The sequence below is a fragment of the Cydia fagiglandana genome, chromosome 14 (assembly GCF_963556715.1).
Source record: "Cydia fagiglandana chromosome 14, ilCydFagi1.1, whole genome shotgun sequence".
Classification (NCBI taxonomy): Eukaryota; Metazoa; Arthropoda; class Insecta; order Lepidoptera; family Tortricidae; genus Cydia; species Cydia fagiglandana.
The window spans coordinates 16,461,598-16,483,889 of NC_085945.1; the positions used below are offsets into that span (position 1 = coordinate 16,461,598).

Here is a 22,292-nt window from a genome sequence, read left to right on the forward strand (position 1 = left end):
TTCATCTAGAAGTGGGTCAAAATTAGTGATGTGCATTTATAATATTTTGGTCACGGACTTGGTTATAAATTATTAAAAAAAATCTTAGAACACCTAGGTTAATAGATTCTGAAAGCTTTCGAAAAAGCTCTTGATTTACATTCACAAATCATGAAAGATTTAAAGCCATAGTTATTTTTTTTTCTGAATTAATAAAGGATATAATATTGTTCCGCCGATAACTTTCTTTCAGCTGATGCAATTACAGTAAGCTCGCGAAGTGGGTTCTGAAGGTGTTTCATGAAAAATCTTGATGTACACTTTCGAATGTGTTCAAAATGAAAGTGGTCTTTCGACTAGAAGTGGGTCAAAATTAGTTATGTGTATTTGGAATATCTCAGCCATTGACTCTGCAATGAATTGTTTAAATAAAATACTTAGAATACCTAGATTGGTGGATTCTGAAAGCTTAAAATTAAAGCTCTCGAAGTAAATTATCGGTATATGTAAGTTATGTAATTTTCTTTTGTTGAAAATGAGTTTACAAAATCGTTCCGCCGCTAATTTTATTTCAGCTAATGCAGCTACAGGTAGCTCGCTAACTTGGTTCTGAAGGCGTTTTATGAAAGATCTTGGTTTAAAGTTTCGCATGATGTCAAAATGAAAGTGGTCTTTCATCTAGAAGTGGGTCAAAATTAGTGATGTTCATTTGGAATATTTTGGCCACGGACTTGGTCAAAAATTATTTAAAAAATAAATCTTAGAACACCTAAAACAATAGATTCTGAAAGCTTTATGAAAAAGCTATTGATTTACATTCTTAAATCATGAAAGATTCAAAGCCAAAGTTTTTTTTTTCTGAATTAATAAAGGATATAATATTGTTCCGCCGATAACTTTCTTTAAGCTGATGCAATTACAGTAAGCTCGCGAAATGGGTTCTGAAGGTGTTTCATGAAAGATCTTGATGTATAGTTTCGAATGTTGTCAAAATGAAAGTGGTCTTTCGACTAGAAGTGGGTCAAAATTAGTGATGTGCATTTATAATATTTTGGTCACGGACTTGGTTATAAATTATTAAAAAAAATCTTAGAACACCTAGGTTAATAGATTCTGAAAGCTTTCGAAAAAGCTCTTGATTTACATTCACAAATCATGAAAGATTTAAAGCCATAGTTATTTTTTTTTCTGAATTAATAAAGGATATAATATTGTTCCGCCGATAACTTTCTTTCAGCTGATGCAATTACAGTAAGCTCGCGAAGTGGGTTCTGAAGGTGTTTCATGAAAAATCTTGATGTACACTTTCGAATGTGTTCAAAATGAAAGTGGTCTTTCGACTAGAAGTGGGTCAAAATTAGTTATGTGTATTTGGAATATCTCAGCCATTGACTCTGCAATGAATTGTTTAAATAAAATACTTAGAATACCTAGATTGGTGGATTCTGAAAGCTTAAAATTAAAGCTCTCGAAGTAAATTATCGGTATATGTAAGTTATGTAATTTTCTTTTGTTGAAAATGAGTTTACAAAATCGTTCCGCCGCTAATTTTATTTCAGCTAATGCAGCTACAGGTAGCTCGCTAACTTGGTTCTGAAGGCGTTTTATGAAAGATCTTGGTTTAAAGTTTCGCATGATGTCAAAATGAAAGTGGTCTTTCATCTAGAAGTGGGTCAAAATTAGTGATGTTCATTTGGAATATTTTGGCCACGGACTTGGTCAAAAATTATTTAAAAAATAAATCTTAGAACACCTAAAACAATAGATTCTGAAAGCTTTATGAAAAAGCTATTGATTTACATTCACAAATCTTGTGAGATTCAGAGTTTTTTTATCTGAATTAATAATGTATATAATACTGTTCCGCCGATAACTTTTTTTCAGCTAATGCAACTACAGTAAGCTCGCGAAGTGGGTTCTGAAGGCGTTTTATAAAAGATCTTGGTGTACAGTTCCGGATGTTGTCAAAATGGAAGTGGTCTTTCGTCTGGAAGTGGGTCAAAATTATAATATAAATAATAAAAAATAATAAAGGATATAATACTGTTCCGCCGATAACTTTCTTTCAGCTGATGCAACTACAGTAAGCTCGCTAAGTGGGTTCTGAAGGCGTTTTATGAAAGATCTTGGTGTACAGTTCCGGATGATGTCAAAATGAAAGTGGTCTTTCGTCTAGAAGTGGGTCAAAATTAGTTATGTGTATTTGGAATATTTCAGCCATTGACTCTGCAATGAATTATTTAAAAAAAATACTTAGAATACCAAGATTGGTGGATTATGAAAGCTTAAATTATAAGCTCTCGATGTAAATTTTCAGTTTATGTAAGTTATGAAATTTTCTTTTGTTGAAATGAGTTTACAAAATCGTTCCGCCGCTAACTTTATTTTAGCTAATGCAGCTACAGTTATCTCGCTAAGTGGGTTCTGAAGGCGTTTTATGAATGATTCTGATGTACAGTTTCTGATGATGTCAGTTAGACAGTGGTCTTCTACCCGGAAGTTGGTCAAATTGATCAATATATGTCTAGAATCTTTAGGGCGCTGACTATTATCAATCGTTAAATCTTTGATTATCAAAGAAAGTAAGTTTTTTTAACAGAAAAATGAAAGCTCTTGTCAATAGCTTTTACAAATAATAGACTTGAAGCGTTTTGTAGGCTAGAAAGTAGGATTTTCTTTGTTTGATAAGTACAAAATTCTACGACCAGTCACGATGCATGTTTTTCAGCTACATAGTAAAATTTATAATGAAATGTTCTTAATAGAATTGATGACATTCAACTTTTCCTTAAACTAATGTACTTACGCTCTTTTTAACGACGAAAAGAAACATTAAAAATCTCGACTTCTTAATTTGGTCGGGTTTTTGTTCGCCGATAACTTTGGCCGATAACTTCACACCGGTTGAGTTCCGAAGGGTTAAGCATGTTACACGAGTAGCACTTTATATACATATAAGAGCTTATTGCATCCTATAGGTAGGTAGTCTGTTTGCTTCTCTTTCCAACAACCTCATTTGCTAGAAAGAGATACACGTAACCGGGTTTTTATAGAACACGACGCAGGTTTCTGGCAAATAATATCTTCTAAATTATTTAGAATTAAATCTTTCCAACAGGAAAACGAAATAAATAAATAGGTACTAAAGTTTCGATGGAAATAAAAAAATACTATTGATGTGTGAAATTACTAATAAATATTGATGGAAACTTTAAATCATTTGAGTTCACCCGGACAGCAAATACGTGTGTTATATACTATGTTTTTAATTTGCGTTCCGTTTCACCAAAAATTTTAAAATATTTTGACACAATAAATATAAAAATTATATTTTTTGTGTAATTATTATAGACGGTCAAGCAAATCTTGTCAGTAGAAAAAGGCGCGAAATTTAAATTTTCTATGAGAAGATAACCCTTCGCGCCTACATTTTTCAAATTTGCCGCCTTTTTCTACTGACAAGATCTGCTTGACCAAGTATACTTACATCATTACCAGCTGAATTTGAAATTAACGGCTCCTTATTGTCACTTGAATCGCTTTTCTCATATTTGTCGCTTAAACACACTTTGCGTATACTGCAAAAAAACACAACAAAAATAAGTAGACATTCGTCAATATAAATAAAATTTAAAATAATGAAGACACGCAAGCATTATAAGCTTCGATAAATATCAATGTGGTTGCGATTCATTTCTCATTTATTACATAAATAATCGAACATCGCACCTTATTATTTCATCGCCAGGCCTCATGAAACTACCACCCGGCATTTCTTTTATTTCGTCATCAGAAAACATCATTTATTTTTGCAATATTCAACTTTTTAACAAAAAACACGACACTTCACAACAAATTTTCCTTCATTCGCGACGTTTGATTGTTATTTTCGATTCTATGACAATGCGCGCACGGTATTTCAAAATTGGAATGTTTGATTTTTAAATTTTGGTGGTTAGCTATTATCTTGAAACAGGTTGGTCATGGTATGCGACCTATTTAATTTAATGAATTTATATTCGTTCTAGGGAAAAATACCTAAATATAACTGCGTCAAGCAGATCTTGTCAGTAGAAAAAGGCGGCAAATTTGAAAAATGTAGGCGCGAACGGATATCGTCCCATAGAAAATTAGAATTTCGCGCCTTTTTCTACTGACAAGATTTGCTTGACCATCTATAGGTATGTTTTATAAAATAGGTATTGACAATGTTTAGACATTTTTTTAAATATTTACCGAGTTTTTAAAACGCGGGTTGAATTTGCTAGTGTCTAATTACTTTAATATGTCTACCAAATATGTTATGATTAAATTTAAATGCTTTCTGAAAAATAATATACCTATTCTTATTCTTATTTTCTTGTGTGCGTTACAAAAACCTATTATGAAGGAAAACATGTAGTAAAAGTATCTTCATTATGAAAGAAAACCAAGTAAAAAGCGTTTCTCTTGTTATAAAGAGGGTTATTTCGTAACTGTAAGTGGTCTGCTCATTCCAAGCCACTCCATACTTGAAGGACGCTTCGTCTGAGGAATACTTATATCGCGACCTATCTTTCATTATTCTATGGAAAGCCATAAAAAACACATGTAGGTTTGTACATATATAGTCAGCCGGCGGCATTACAGAATATACCTAGCGCATATTTAAAGCCTAACAAGTTCCTTTTTAGCCCTCGCCACGTTGCGGATTTTCGATGGAACTAATTTATTTTAATGGCAATTATTTTGTTTGACATCCGACATTGAAAGTCATTGAATGTCACCGATGTAAACAAATCGAAAATGATTGTAAATATTTCAGGATAATAATAGATTTTGCAATCAAAATGCCCAAAAAAATTCACACCGATGCTAAACAAATAATTTTAAATACATTAAAATACTTGCGACAGAAAAAGGATACGGGATTCAGTAGCATTCCATTAAACAATGTTGTGAAATTATTTGTTGACATGACGGGTACTGATTTTCATAGTGAGTTTGTAATAAACTGGTTAGTTTTGTACTAAATATGAATATTAATTATTAAATTATTATTTTTCTCATTTAAGGCGTCTTTAGTGCTATAATCAAAAATATTTATTATAAGAATGAGCCATTACCACCACGAGTGACTGAATCTGGTAAATATATATACGGAGGTCGAATATTTAGAATCAAATTATGGCGGATAGGTAAATTATTCATACTTAATTATCAACTAAACATGCTCTTTCGATTGGGTTTCGATTGGGAAACATACTTCTACAACTCACATGTACATAATTGTATACCTCACTCGCTCTTGCACGATGCCAATACACACTGTCCCGACTATTCATGACGTACACGTATTGTTGCTATATGTAAGCTGTTTGTAGCGACATTATATCAGGGCTAAAAAAGAACTTGTCAGGCTATAATTAACTAGACGGGCCCGCAGCTCCGCTCGCGTAAATGAAATAAAGAGTTTGTCTTATGTTTAGTTAAATACCGATATTATTATGTATTGAACTCTGCCAGGGTTTATAACAACTGTGATAGGGACTTCTTATTTGTTACCGATATTTGGATAACTTAAGTCGCAAATTTCTCAAAAAATTATGTGATTTAATAAAAGGCAAGATTGTATTTTTTCATCTACGTAGGTATTTATTTAAAACTTGTTTCAACATAAAATTAATATTTATTTTTAGACCGAGAAAAGTCTGAAGCAATTTTGATAGCCCACGCAGTGCAAGTGTCATTTTAAACGTCAAACTTCTAGGAAATTATGACGTATAAATAACACTTGCCCTGCGTTGGCTATCAAAATCGCTGCAGACTTTTCTCGGCCTAACTCTACAGTCAGTCTCGGTACAAAAAGTGCTGAGGTTGACGGATAAGTAGCACGACAAATACGAACGTTTCCGAGAAAATACGATGGAAAACAATTACGCACTACATTTGTAATTGGACATGTTAAGTAATCAAGAAATAGAATTAGAAATTCTATTTATATTCCTGTATATTTGTATTTGATGCCAAGTTTCATGTAATTTAACCATGTCGTTTTAAAATGTAAACGTAACTTTGATGGGAGCGGCTTTTTATTTGTGTTTTTTTTTTTGTGGCGGGCTCATGTGACTTGTGTGTGATTATCAGATCAGTATCCTCCTCAATTCTACAGCTACTGGTTCCTGATTTAATTCATTACCCAGTTATTGGCATTGGCAGCGAAACGCTTCAAGATCGAAAGAATACCTACGCGGGAATGCCTTTGATTGGGGGACGTGTGATCTAATTGAAATACCTCAGATACCTACCCACTCACTGATAATTTCTTGTGTGTGGCCATTAAATACGAGCAATTTTGGATGGTATCTGAGATTTGAAAAAAAATTACGCCACTACGGATATTGCTTATAGAAATCCCTCATTTTTGGAAGTTGGTTCAAAACGTAGCGTAGGTACGGTACTTACTTAAAATATTGATGAACTCACTTCTATCGTCAAGGTGGAGGAAACGACACAAGCATATATTAATTAAAGAACGTAATCATATTCCGTTTATAAATATTTTTCATGGAAGGCACCTTTCATTTCAATACAATTTTGCGACATTTGGCGTTTTTTAGGAGTTAGAAACTACCCTACCCTACCCTTGGAGTTAGAAAAATATCATGGTTGACTTTGTCATCAGGTAAAGCGAGCAAACTGAAAGCCAAAAAACTCCAGTTTCGTGGCCCCAAGATGACACGTGTCAACGGCTATTGCGTGCCATTGGAATGTTCGGCGCGTGGACACTTCGACACGCGACAGTTACAAGACGATTCGGCATTTGGCTGACTGTACTTAATTATAATGTAACTATAGATTAATCTCACTTCACTACTAAACAGGTAGATAGCTAAAATATTCAATGTTGCTTTTTTGGTGTGAATTCTACCGGCATTGGTGGCAAGATCAGAGAATGACAGTTTTTAGGGTTCCGTACTCAAAGGGTAAAACGGGACCCTATTACTAAGACTTCGCTGTCCGTCCGTCCGTCCGTCCGTCCGTCCGTCCGTCTGTCACCAGGCTGTATCTCACGAACCGTGATAGCTAGACAGTTGAAATTTTCACAGATGATGTATTTCTGTTGCCGCTATAACAACAAATAGTAAAAACAGAATAAAATAACGATTTAAATGGGGCTCCCATACAACAAACGTGATTTTTAACCAAAGTTAAGCAACGTCGGGAGGGGTCAGTACTTGGATGGGTGACCGTTTTTTTGTTTTTTTTTTTCCTTTTTGGTACGGAACCCTTCGTGCGCGAGTCCGACTCGCACTTGCCCGGTTTTTGTGTTATTTTTTATTATTATTCCTTACGTAAAAGTTCCGGTTGTAAAATTGGGTAAGCCTTATTTATTTATGAGCAAACATTTAATATTAATAAATAATCAGTCAGTAAAACACAAATTAAGTATATTCACGAATAAAAAACTATAGGAGTATAAAACAAATAATATGTTCCGTGCTGCCATCTATTGAGTTTGCTTTACGGTGCCATAGTTTTGTAATTTGTTTGCGACTTTTGCGCTGCTTACTGCTTAGCGCGGCAAACTCACGCCGTTCACGTAGGTATTCGTCGTTCGTTGCAGTCCCTAAATGCAACAAAACATCCTGCTTTTGCAATATGTCTCCCTCGTCATACAAACAAATCGATTGAAACCTTATTCATCGAAAGCCGTTACGATGGAACACGCGACACAAACAAACATACTTACAACTACATACAACGCACTTTAGTCGCCTTTCCTTAGTCGGTTAAGTTTTTAGTTCGTTTTGTGGTTGATATCGCCATCTACTTGTATTATTTAAATATATTTATTTGCAAACAGCGCCATCTAGCGCTTTTCCTTGGAACTAGAGTCAAGTACAAGACACGGGACATATTTTGTTTGTTCTAGTTCATCACACAATTACTAGATGTCGCTAGCTCGGTTAAGATTAGCGCCATCTCTTGTTGAATAGCCACACTAGTTGCTATGCTTGTATATGTGGCCGCGTATCGTGGTAACATTTTCAAAACTTCACCAAGACGTCGGTAGATGGCGCATTTTTAAAATTTACAATTTATTTTATTGTACGCGTATTTTATCTATGCATTTTTCATCATTCATCATTCATCATTAAAAAATTCGTCGATCTTTGTTATGTCATAACTACTTAACAAATATAAAAATATCCAGTGAATTTATGCAGACTATTGAAGACTATTACCAACAAGTGCGAGTCGGACTCGCCCACCGAGGGTTCCATACCGTTCCATTTTTTTAGGGTTCCGTAGCCAAATGGCAAAAAACGGAACCCTTATAGATTCGTCATGTCTGTCTGTCTGTCTGTCTGTCTGTCTGTCTGTCCGTCCGTATGTCACAGCCACTTTTTTCCGAAACTATAAGCACTATACTGTTGAAACTTGGTAAGTAGATGTATTCTGTGAACCGCATTAAGATTTTCATACAAAAAAAGAAAAATAATAATAAATTTTTAGGGTTCCCCATACATAGAACTGAAACTCAAAAATTTTTTTTTCATCAAACCCATACGTGTGGGGTATCTACGGATAGGTCTTCAAAAATGATATTGATGTTTCTAATATCATTTCCTTCTAAACTGAACAGTTTGCGCGAGAGACACTTCCAAAGTGGTAAAATGTGTGTCCCCCCCCTGTAACTTCTAAACTAAGAGAATGATAAAACTAAAAAAAAATATATGATGTACATTACTATGCAAACTTCCACCGAAAATTGGTTTGAACAAGATTTAGTAAGTAGTTTTTTTTTTAATACGTCATAAACCGTAATCCGCAATTTTATTGTTACTTGCTGTTACGAAACCCTTCTTGGGCGAGTCCGACTCGCACTTGGCCGCTTTTTAGTATTTTTTGTTATAGCGGCAACAGAAATACAGTCATCATCTGTGAAAATTTCAACTGTCTAGCTATCACGGTTCGTGAGATACAGCCTGGTGACGGACGGACGGACAGACGGACAGACGGACGGACGGACGGACGGACGGACGGACGGACAGCGGAGTCTTGGTAATAGGGTCCCGTTTTATCCTTTGGGTACGGAACCCTAAAAACGACATAGGTACTAGACTAGATAGTTGATAGAGTCAGACCGAGAATAGTCTGCAGCGGATTTGATAGTCCACGCAGTGAAAGTGTTATTTTAACGTCAAACTTCTATGAAATTATGACGTTTAAATGACACTTGCACTGCGTGGGCTATCAAATCCGCTGCAGAATTTTTTTGGTCCGACTCTAGTACGTGTTCACTATTTAACGTTTAATCCAGCACTGGATTGTCTCTCTACACTAGTACACTAAGTATTCCACTAGGTACTTACTTGATCCAACCACCTAGCCAAAGGGCCAGATGCAGAAGGCGGTGATCTTGGACACGGCGCGGATAGTACGCCGGTTCCTCTCCTGCGGCCCTGACCACCGGCAGCTTGGGCCTTGCCCCGCTGCCGGCGACAACCTAGGTTAGGTTTTTAGTGTTCCGTACAAATTTTTTTTATAAAGTGTTTAGATATAGGTATTTTTTATTGTTTTTTACGTGTCTATATATAGTAACAGCACCAGTCATGGGACATTTAAGAGGAAATTTGGAGTATTTATGATATTTCCCTTATAAATGTAAATGGTCTACCGCTTAGCGTGTTAAAAGATGAAAGTCCTATCCGTCTTTCATGTTTTAGGCGTGTTGTATCAAAGATACTGCAAGGAGTTTCCACATACTTAACAAATTAAAACTATGTTTTTTTTCTCCAGTCATGGACACCAAAGCTCCAGTAATGGGCCCCCGGTAATGGACGTGGATCCAGTAATGGGCCCCCTATAATGGGCATTGCTCTATCAGTATAAAATATTGAAATGGGGAATAAGTTATGGCAAAAAAATCATCTTTTGGTATAAGCTTTTATTGCTGAATGTATTTTTCTTTCCACAGCCAATTATTATTGTATTAGATCCATTGAGTCAATTCTAATGGACCCAAACAAAATTAGTTAGGGTTTATTGCGATAAAGTTCCCATGGCCACCTCCTGTCTCCATCATCAGGTCAGGTCCATGTTATCATAATATTGCATTATCATCCGATTTGCATACTTAATTACGTACCTACTTACACAAAATTTCAACTGAATCGGAAATGGAAAAGTGGATCAAATTCAGCTACCAAGATTTGACCTACACTAACTAACAGGGCAAGTTAAATAAAAGTTTGGAAAAACGATATTAATTTATGCGAAGTCCGAGAATACCTCCTGGTTGACATATTTCGTAACGAAGACACAATATTTACACATAAAATGACAAACTAACAAAAATCCTTACATTTTATACTACAAAATTAAAACTAATATTACTTAAAACTACCTAACCCAAAACCCGTTCTATGTTATGCCCGGTCCAAAAGTCCCCATCACACTTGCAGCATTGCCGCGCTGTATGGCGATGGAGATCTGTTGGACCAGCCAAGACCCAGAACGGGGGTCGTTACCCCTCTCCCTCAGCCGCCGACCCAGATCCCTGAACAATTCGCCCGCCTCGCTGCACCAGGGTCCGGCCGTTTCTACAGCAACCGGCACAAAATCGTACGCCCCCTGCAACTCGGAGTACTTGGCGCGCTTACTTTTGGCCGCTATTTCTGCCGCCGAACCTGCCGCCTTAACCGTGTGCCTTAGATGGGACGCAGCAAATGTACTAACACATGTCGCATCCCATAAAAGGCACCGCCCCCTTCGCCAGGGAACCAAGGTGAGCCCGTCGGGTCTCTTCCCGTCCGACCGAGACAAGCCTGGTGGTTCCAGTACGCACGGGATATTGGCCGACACCATTGCCCGCCGTACAATTTCGTTTAAAGAGTGGTGCCTAGGGAACCGACCGGCGCACCTCTGGCAACTTAACCCGTGATGGCCGTTCTCCTCAACCAACACCCCGCAAATTATTTCGTAACTACATTTTACTTCTGTATTGTTTAAAAACATGTTATTATGGCATGGCAAGCATCATTATGTCAATTGTCCCATCATAGGAGGTATGCAGTTTTACAGCTCCTATAATGGGATTGGGCCAAATACCACTATTTTTTTACATCTGTGGAGTCACAACATAGTGTGTTGTATAACCTTATCTCATGATAAATGCAATTAAAAAAACACATTCTAGTTTTCATCAAGTATTAATTAATTAAAATTTAATAAATTAACTCACCTCTCTTAGCGAAGTTGTTAAGAATTCGTAGTGGTATTTTTTTTCAGTGACACGACAACTTTTGGGTTGACGCCAATTTCTTAAAAGATAACCGAATTTAATAAAAATTGAAACATAAACAGCTCTAGGACTCTTATTTATGATAAAAATATATCCAGTGTTACTAAACTACTTTTAGATACTTATTTTAGAGGAATTGTGGTTTTTTGTCCCATTACTGGTTCCACGTCCATTATAGGGTCCACTACTATAGGTATATTGTAAAATACCTAAACTGAGAGTTAAAATTAATAAAGGATCTATCATAGTAGCAGTAAAGCACCGATCAAACGACAAGCGACAGACGGATAGCGATAATCATTATTTTATTAGTATCGCGACTAATCGCGAGTATCGTGACACGCGACGGCGACGCGACGCGATAGGGAGATCGCGGGGCGCGATAGAGGCGCGATATAGATGTCACAGTATTCTGAGAAGTGATAATGGAATATCTATATATTTATGGTCCTATTTTGCCGCACTAGTGCGTAAAATAGCACTTTTCGTGCGTGTGTCAAAAGTTTAAAGGGCCATAATGATATGTACTGTAAAACGTTGTACGATACACGTGCGAATTGGTAATTCGCAACTCGTGTCGATTCAAACACTCCCTTCGGTCGTGTTTTAGTTTATCGCCACTCGTTTCGAATTTCCTCTTTTCCGCACTTGTATCGTAAATAACTATTTTAACACACCAGCTTGTAAAGGATCTCTTAAATTTATTTACCAGGTACTACTACGACTTTAGTTGAGAAATTGAAAGTATCGTCATTATTGGAACGGCTCGATTCGTACAATGCTTATAAGAAGTCACAGCGGTGCGATACCGATCAATCGGTGTCAAAGTTGACATTTCTTCAACCAAGTCTTCTCTGCATTCTTAAGCCGGCCACTGACGAGCCTTCCAAATGGATGCCGTTACAATGGATTCATCCAAATGGACGGCATCCTACTATAAAACATTGTACGTTTTTGATTTTGGATTGCAGCCACGCTATTTGGACTGTTGGAAGGCTCGTCAGTGGCCACCTTTAGAGGTATAATAGATCAATATACGGTTAAATCTACTCTAACTACAATCCGGCCTCTTCAATGTTAACTCCAACGTAATTTGCAATATGTCAAATGATTGATATTGGCGGTATCGTTATCGTACTTATTATCTAGCCTCTAGCGGCCCACCATACAAGGAAAATTGGCAATCGAATTTGAATCAACGGTATTAGAAAATAGAATTGAATTTGTTTTGTTTTAAAATCGAACGAAACGAAATAAAAGAAACTCTATTCCATTTCATTAAGATTTAAATTTCATTGGAGGTAATTTGTACTAGTATTAGAACATTGAACCCCAAGAGGCTAGTTGAAACAAGAAATACTTACAATAGTCACACAGGATCATTTTGATCATTAATGATCTTACTATGCAGTTTTCCTCCGTTGTACCTACATACATAACTAATCGACGTGTCGAAGGATTTCTCAAGTCTGTATCTTTAGGTCATGGACATATATATTACTTCGTAAGGACGCGGCTAACGAGCACTAAAAAGGGGGCCGCTACATGGGTGTGATATTTGCATTTATCACACCCCGGCGCTCAGTCGTGTGGCGAATTGCGCAGTAGAAAGTTGTCACGCAGCATAACACAAAAATGCCTTATTGCGTTGTAAAAGGGTGCAAAAACCATTATAGGAAGTATAAGAAAAAAAATGGGATCTCATATCATCGGTAAGTAATTTCCAATTAGGTTTATTTATTGCTTAAAACCAATTTTAAACGATAATTTTATTTCATTCTCACGAGCAACTAATGTTCGCTCGTACGTCATAGCGCTAATGCATTAACCTTGTAAGGACGTCATTTCTCTTTGGAAGTTATTATGAAGTAGAAATGCATACTGCGTGATTTGTATAGGTAAATTTACTTAAATATGATTAGTTGATTACCTACCGGATATAATTACCGAAATTAAAGTACCTATTGTCTGTCTTACAGAGTTTGTTCCCGTTTCTTTTACATAATTATTAAAAACATTCGAAATAACAAGATCAAGTATTTGTTATTGTTTTATTCGTTGACTTAGGTACCTAGTATATTAATTCTTGTCAGGTTAAAGTTTTTAATTAACTGTAGGTAAAACTCAAAAAAAATTAACAGGTGAGCGCTAGAAACAAAGCGCGCATTTTCAAACACCGATTAATTCACATCGCTGTATTTAATACTTTCCATTACCTACTTATATTTTTGCATCATATTTGTGGACAGGTGGCACGCTCTCGTTTCGGAGGCCAAGATTCTCTTTGGATCACTGAGCCAAAATAGTTAGTTTGTATTGCTGTTTCCTTCTTTTTTACTCTACCTGTTTTGCAAGCAAGAAACTAACAGAAATAGTTGTTCGCCGCATTTTACTCGCGAAAGCTCGGGAGGTACTTATCGAACTGTACTGCTGTAGCTAGTAGCTCGGCCAACTTGTCGACCTTGACAGAGCCGGCTTACACAGGGCGGCACACCGCACTGCGCGAATGTTTAAAATATTGCATTGCCACCTGAGACGATAATGACATCACGAAATAACGTAGAAGAACGGAAACTTATAAGGATAAGTTCGCCCATTTTAATACAATAAATATGTTAACTAAAGCATTTATTACGAGAATCATAAGTAATACATAGGCAAAGGGTTAGGTTAAGACATATGTAGGTAGGGTAGAAAAGGGGTTTCAGTCGATGTGTGGAAGGGCGGCACCGTCGTCGAACCCAAGCCACCAGGCGGGGGACTTAAACCGGTGGCGTGTGCCTCGGATGCACATGGTGGTGGCACGTATAACGGCGTTACTGATCCTGCATCTCAGCCAGCCCAGTACAGTACTTAGAGATCGGTTCCAACGTTGAGATATGGTTTCTGCCATATGTTTTATAACGGAGGACATTTGGGGTGCATAGACGCTGTCAACAGATGTTACAAGTGGTGTGAAAGTTGCATGTCGCATTTCACAGGCCGTGGAATATTTTCTCTGTTTTTCGTCTTCAGCTGATTTTAGTACAGATGTCACGGGTCTTGAGAGGTAAGAAGGAGCGTCAGTGTCGACGACACGGATATCAAACAACGCCAACAAATACAACAAATAATTTTGATTAACCATAAACTTAATCGACGCTCTTCTGATATAAACCGCGAATAAACTTAACAAGCCTTGTACGCCCGTACAAAGTTATCGCGAGAGTCGAGCTCACGTAGTTGTACGCAGTGTGTAACAGATGGCGCTTTTTTGCTGACATGAAGATCGCAACGGGCAATTCATATGCATGCGCTCATCCATAGTTTATATCTATGCTTTAGGTATTTAAATAAAAGTAAACAAAATCTACCCTCAAATGGATCCTTAAGCCAGTTGAGGGTAGATGAAAACATTACATGATCAAATAATGTAGGTTGAAGTCAGGTTGTTCACTGACTGATCCAGGCGGTTTTGTATTTGGTTGGTTAACCAATAATTGTTATAACTACCCGAAAATTTACAAATTGTTTACTTTTATTTAAATACCCACAGATACAGAGTAAGTATAGATATTATACATACAGGGTACAGGGTGAAATTGGTGAAAAATGGTGGTGGTGAATTCATTGGTTTCCACTTCTTATTGTGATATAATATAGGTACCTATCTCATATACCTACTTATCTAAAACGATATGACAGATCGAAGCCATTCTCATACACGCACCAATCAAATCGGTCCCATAATGGCACAAACTATATCAATTTGGATGCCTCCACGCCACATGTGACGGTGATGACGTCACGAAGGTATAATGGCAGCACGTGATATGAGACTACACTGGGTGCCAAGAAAATGGGACATTTCGAGTTTGTGATAGTATAATTATTTCAGGCACAGAATTTAAAACTTAATTGACTTGGTGGTCAATTCAATTGGTTGTGCGTTATGAAATGAATAATTATTTAAGTAAGATTTTATCACACAAAAATACATCGAGTGGGTATGGTTCAAAACTTTGATAAATGCCCTCTTTTATGTATCTTTTATTAGGTATATTGTAAGTAGGTACATATTTGAATTATGTAGTAGAGTATGCCATCGGGGTACTACACTACGGGACACTATTATAATTAAGATTGTCTTACTCTTGTAACGGGTAAACTAAATTTTACTTAACTAAAATAGTCTCATTAAGTCCTATTTTCACTGGCATGGAAGGTCTAAAATAGTGCCTGTGCCAGTTCTTGGAATTACGACGCCGAGCGAATCTCAGGCCACCCAATTGAGTCGTGTCTAAGCTAGGCAGTTAAGGAATACGATGGTAAATTAAACTCTACAATTTCACCATTTTTTTGCAAGCAAGTGTACCGCCACAATGTCCGAGAAAGCGTCACACGACATTATGCGCGCGCATTTTCTGAAATGTGTCTCCGCTCGTCCGGGACGGGATTATGCAGAGATTGCCACGCCGGTTATGATCGAGTAATGCAACTTGCTTTTAAAAACGGGTTTTTGCATCCGATATAACTAAGGGATTTGTAAGAGAGAACCAGTAGCTCAAAGCTTAGTCAACCTCAGTACTTTTTGTACCGAGACTGACTGAAATAGCAAGACACGTTCGTACGTTTCCGTAAAAATACGATGGAAAATAATATTTATTAATTATGCACTACATCTGTAGATATGTACTTGTATTTCCAATAATGATGTCTAACGAAACATGCTAAGTAGATGAAAATGACCAAAACTATTATATTAAAAATTATATTAAATGTTACAGAAAATTAACGGTATCATGATTTTTTTAACTAAACATAAATATAAGTACCTACACAAATATTTCTTTCAAAATCATTAGTGACTTATTTGTGTTTGTTAAGCATAAATTATAAACTTTATTACGCATGCTTGATGCACTTGCTCAAGTAAAAACTGTATCAATTAAAATTTTCGAATTCAAGGAATCATTATTTATTACGGAAAATTTTTACATAAAGGAGTAGAGGGAGGTAAAAACCCAATTTTACCTCTAGACTCGTAATATGGACCATTTTAAATTGCCGTAGTCATATAAAAAAAAAACTAAAAAGTCGTAATATGGCCTACTTTCGTTTTGCCTCTTATGTAACTTTTAAGATAAATTGATATTACCTAGTCATATTTTTAAAATTATTATTTTTTAAAGTTTCATCATCATCATCATCTCAGCCATAAGACGTCCACTGCTGAACATAGGCCTCCCCCTTGGACCTCCATTCGTACCGGTTGGAAGCCACCCGCATCCAGCGTCTTCCGGCGGCTTTAACAAGGTCGTCCGTCCATCTTGTGGGTGGACGTCCTACGCTGTTTTAAAGTTTACTGGTTCACTATGGCATGAACTGTCCACTGCAATCGTACCTGGTTACAGTAATGATTGTTACGCCCAGGACAAGCGACAATCATCATCACATGATTGACAATACTTATTCTTGTTACGTAGGAATTTGCACGTAGATCATTACCAATTATAGGACACATCGGAAATCATAGTCAGTGATCTTATTTTTAGAGATAAGTGGGTATAAAACTATGCGCTTGTGAAATAGGGATTTCCAACTACTTGCTGAAATTATTGAATAAAATAGATTATCATTGTTACTAAAAAAATATCATACCTATTATAACCTAATCATCCCTTCTTAACGCGGGGGACAGGTGTGATATATTTTTCATAATTTAAAATTTAGTCGGCTCAGCAATATGTACAGTCAAGGAATTTAAATTCCGACCCATTTCGTACTTTGTCACAGTGACAACCGTATGAGGTCTCTAGCGGCTTTCATATTGATTGTCACTGTGACAAAGTACGAAATGGGTCGGAATTTAAATTCCTTGACTGTACCAATAGATAGATATACACAGGAGGTAGGTAATAACTAAAATCGTATTACGAGTTTCTAGTTACTAAAAGTTCCTACTTATTTAACCTGAGTCGCGACCGTTCGCCAAAACCATATAGATAAACAGACTTTTTAGTTGATTACAGAAGATTTTGACCCATTCGATTAATATATTATTATAGTACCTATAACATCGCAACTATAGCGAAAATATATGTACTTTTTCACGAAAAAATCAAAGATCACCAGAGGCACTTGTCTAATTGAAAATATGCACAGACAGTAACAGAAAACTTAGATCGATCAGCAAAAGCCTTCAGGTGACAGTCCATTTCCAACGACAGCTGCACTATGGAAATTGGTAATAACAGCGACTAGTTCAGTACCAGTCTACCAGTAGTGCAACCTGCGGTCAGAAATGGAATGTTACCATTACTTTCTTAACAATACAGTCGTGTGCACATTTTAAAGCTCCTGACCGTATGCTAACTCGGAACATGTTTTTTCTACCGCATTACTATTCATACCGAAGCTATTATAGCGCGGTTCACATCTCAATCTAAAGGTTAACTGTGTGTCTGTTACTGTCAGAGATCGCGCCCCGCTGCGCTGCGCTTGCGTCTGGGCGCGTGAGTTTGGAGAGGTAGCGGGAGCGGTTTCATAAGCGGTTGAAGAACGCTAACTATTCGATCTGAAAGTTAACTGTGTGTCTGTTACTGTCAGAGATCGCGCCCCGCTGCGCTGCGCTTGCGTCTGGGTGCGTGAGTTTGGAGAGGTAGCGGGAGCGGTTTTATGAGCGATTGAAGAACGCTCATGTCTTGCAGAACCGATCAACCGATATTATAAGCGGTTGAATGACGCTCACGTCTCATTATGAAGGTTAACGCTCACGTCTCATTTCTAAAAACCCCAAACACAATTATTTTGCGTTGTTTTATCACAAAGTTCCTATTGCTACCTCCTAGCTCATTCATCAGGACAGCTCGATGGTACCATAATATTTCATTGTCACCCGACTTACAATATAAATTTATGTAAATTTTTTGCTTCATTGGATACAGGAAAATGGGTCCAATTTACCTTGCAAGATTTGATTATAGCCCTAGGAAACGGGACAGGTGAAACTAAATAAAACCTTGTAAAAGAACAAGACGATACCAGTGCTCACTCCGCGGTTTCGTCGCTTTGCTACAGATCCGTTCCACACCAATTCTGGTGGCTAGCCATAAGCAGCGCGTGGCGCTGTCGCCACCTATTAGCGGCCTATCTGTCCTAATCGTAACAGACGCGTTTTGTTAGATATTGAAATCTTCTGTGCCTAGTACTATTATTTATTCTGTGACGATACGCTATCAGCCTGTACTTCGCGCCGCCCCGATATAATTTGTTCAACTAAATTGTCTGTAAAACCTGCACTTAGAATGTAATGTTTAATAACTTGTGCCATGGGAGGCTGATTCGTGATTGTATGCTTGTTTTGTGAGATTAGATACATTTGAGAAAACAAATATGATTATAATACAACTATTTGAATGGAGTATTGTTTGTATATCGGACAAGGTTTCGTTGATCGGGCTATTGATGAACTAAAATGTTTTAAAACAAAATGTGACTGGTTTTTTACAAGCTTTTTATTTAACTTGCAATGTACCTATGTAAGTAAGTATGTATTTATGTAACTATAAATATGTTTGTACGGGTCAAATCTTGCAAGTTAAATTTGATCCACTTCCCGACTTCCAATGAAGCTGAAAATTTGCACACATATCTAATATAAGTCGGGTCACTTAACTGTGTAAGCGCCCCTTGCACCATCACACTAACCCGGGCTTAACCGGTTAAACCGTTAACCCAGTGTCATATTGTACTGGTAACCACAGTAACTCCGGGTTTAACCGGTTAACCCCGGGGGCTTGTGAATGGTGCAAGTGGCCCTTAGTACCATTAACGGCCGGTTAGCAATCGTCACAAAACTGACAGTCAATGTCAAATCCCATACATTTTGTCAGAAATGCGACGGTTAGACGTTACTGAAGCACGACTTAAGTCACGCTTTAAAGTACAAGTTAAAATGAAATTGCCCCTATGCAGTTATACTTACGTACTTATTATACAGTAACTTTTGATACTTAGTACTTAAGGTAGTGAGGGCCCGATTCGGATTTTGAAATAGATATCTATTAGATATCTTTTAGACATCACCAAGATACAATAACGATGTGTTTAAGATCTAACCTGTCAAAATTTACATTTGCGCGATTCTGGAGATACTCTTGAACGATTTCCACAGGATATGACTTAGAGATCTAATTCACATCTAATAGATATCTTACTCTATCTAACGTAAAAGTGACATTGGTTGCCCGAATTACGCTGCATAAGAGAACTAATTGATATCTAAACTATAACGTATCTAGAATGGATCTAGTACGTGTCGTCTCTTGTGAATATCTTGAAGTTCGAACACGGCAGTGAGTTAGTACTCACTAAACAGATGCCACAGAACACAACAATGTTTGTTCAGCGACCATAAACCATCATAACGACTCGGCAACAACTCGCTACAACAGCTTTGTTGTCAGCGAGCACCTTACCTAAATCATGTTTGGTATGGTATAGGAAAATTTAGACAGGACAAAAACTTTTTTGCTACTAGAGAGTAAAGTAGTTTTTTTAGTCGCAAGCAATGTAAAATGTGAAAAATTTACAAAAATTACTTGTGTCAAAAAAATGGCAAATTCAACATGAAAATCGCAGGTGACACACGACTAAAACACGACTTAAGTTGCGCTCTAAAGTACAAGTTAAAATGAAATTACACTTATATAGTAACTACTTACCTAGGTACTTATTTTACGGCAACGTTTAATAGTTAGTAGTACTTTTAGTAGCGAGTAGTACCTACTCACTAAACAGATGCCACAGAACACAGAACAGTCAGAACACAACAATGTTTGTTCAGCGACCATAAACCATCATAACGACTCGGCAACAACTCGCTACAACAGCTTTGTTGTCAGAGAACACCTCACCTAAATCATGTTTGGTGTACACTAACCCCCTTATTCATAAACGTCTACTAAAGTTGACAAGCCGATAATAATCGTTTATCCCTTTCTGACGTATTGGTATGATAGAAAAGGACAAACGATTATTATCGGCTTGTCAACTTTAGCAGACGTTTATGAATAAGAGGGTAAGAATGTATAGATTCGCACCAAGAAAAGTCTGCAGCGGATTTGATAACCCACGCAGTGTAAGTGTTATTTATACGTCATGATTTCATAGAAGTTTGACGTTTACAATGACACTTGCACTGCGTGCTGGGCTAATCAAAATCGCTGCAGACTTTTCACGGTCTGACTCTAGATATATCAGTAGAGTTAGACCAAGAAGTCTGCAACAATTTTAATAGCATACGCAATGCAAGTGTTATTTATATATTTTCATAGAAGTTTGACGTTTTGCGTGTGCTACCTGGAAATTCAGAAAAAAATGGTACCATTTAGTTTTTTCGACAAACCATCAACTTTTGGGTTATTTAGACTCAGAATAACGAGTACTATTGAATGAGACAAATAAAAAAAATGTCCCCAGTTTTTCATATACATTTTGTGTGTCAGTTTTGTAACGTTCCTACAAAATTTATGTGAAAATGCGTTACAAAACTGACATTACTTTTGGGACACATTTTCTTTTCTTTTTAAATCGATAGTCCTCGTGATTCCGAGTGAAATAACCCAAATGTTAATGGATTTTCGAAAAAAAGTAAATGGTACACTTTTAAGTGAAAATGCCCACCTATCAAAATCATTGCAGACTTTTTTGGTTTAGCGCTTAAAACTGCTTCTCATACATTCGATCAAAAAGCAACTATTTAATAAATCAGAACTTTAATATTTCTTTATTTCATAAAGCCGATATAAAACGAACAGCCACCAAACTGAGAGGCTACCGCGAAAATCGAAATTCGTAAATTGCGGGGATCTTTCTCTTTTACTCCAATGAAGGCGTAATTAGAGTGACAGAGAAAAATGCCCGCAATTTGCGAACTTCTATTTTCGCGGTTATAGCACTGAGCGGCCATTCCTAACTCTACCCGCTATATGCAAATCCATGCCTCGAAAGAAACTTATAACGCGCCCGGCTCGCAAATCCGTCCGTCTGTCATCCCCGGTTAGTTATGGCCGATTCGTTTGTTTTAAAAAATAATTAGTCAGAGTGTAAACATCACACAATGCCTGTGGTGAACGGGGTTCCGTGTCAATGTACAGTCAAGGAATTTAGATTCCGACCCATTTCGTACTTTGTCACAGTGACAACCGTATGAGGTCTCTAGCGGCTTTCATATTGATTGTCACTGTGACAAAGTACGAAATGGGTCGGAATTTAAATTCCTTGACTGTACAAGAATTTTAAGAGTTATAAAATATGACAAGCCTTCTTGAGCTTACCGTGGGACTTAGTCAATTTGTGTATGAATATCCTTATAATATATATTTATTATTATTTATTTATGACAGAAAATATTCCATAAAAAAACCTATGTATATTTGTCGGGATTGCCTGCTTAGCCCTTTAAACTTTATTGCACGATAAAAAAATTGTACAAATGGCGAACTTAATGCCTTAAAGCATTCTCTACCAGTCAACCATTCATCATTCATTATTTTCATTCAGTTGGTAACTTATAAAAACCAAAAGTACTTAAACGCAAAATGTTACCTATGGCACAATTTATTTCGTTATTTAGAGTAAAAATGCATACATTTTATTTTTATGATATAATTGCGTACAACACGAAGCAGTTAACCCTTTTAAGGACTTAAAAAATTGTCCTTTTCAATCGCTGCATAACGTCGCTTTTTTCACCCTGGCTTATCCAATTTTTTACAAATTGATCAAGTGCGAGTTTATTTGGCAATTTTTTTATGATAGTCTCAAATAGTTGTCAATCGTGTGATTGTATTTCTTTCGACATTGATTAGAAAGGGAGAAAATATAAATTAACAAAAGACTTTTTTTATATTACGGAACCTTCCGTTGTATTTATTTAATCCCTGTCAATCGCAAAAAGATCGCGAGCGAACGATTTATCGTTATCGTAAGAGGAACCGACATGACGGGGAGAAATGAGCCAAAACAAGTTGATACCAAG

The 22,292-nt window shown here is 36.8% G+C and overlaps 1 protein-coding gene across 1 annotated transcript in view; it reads right to left on the reverse strand.

The window, feature by feature from the left end:
- Positions 1-3,862, reverse strand: part of LOC134670463 (uncharacterized) — a 74,813-nt gene extending 70,951 nt beyond the window's left edge. The window contains exons 1-2 of the mRNA XM_063528290.1: positions 3,709-3,862; positions 3,467-3,557 (exon numbers count right to left, since the gene is read on the reverse strand). Of these exons, the coding sequence (XP_063384360.1) occupies positions 3,467-3,557; positions 3,709-3,782 (165 nt within the window). The 5' untranslated portion in view covers positions 3,783-3,862. The remainder of the gene's footprint in view (positions 1-3,466; positions 3,558-3,708) is intronic.
- Positions 3,863-22,292: the final 18,430 nt, after the last annotated feature.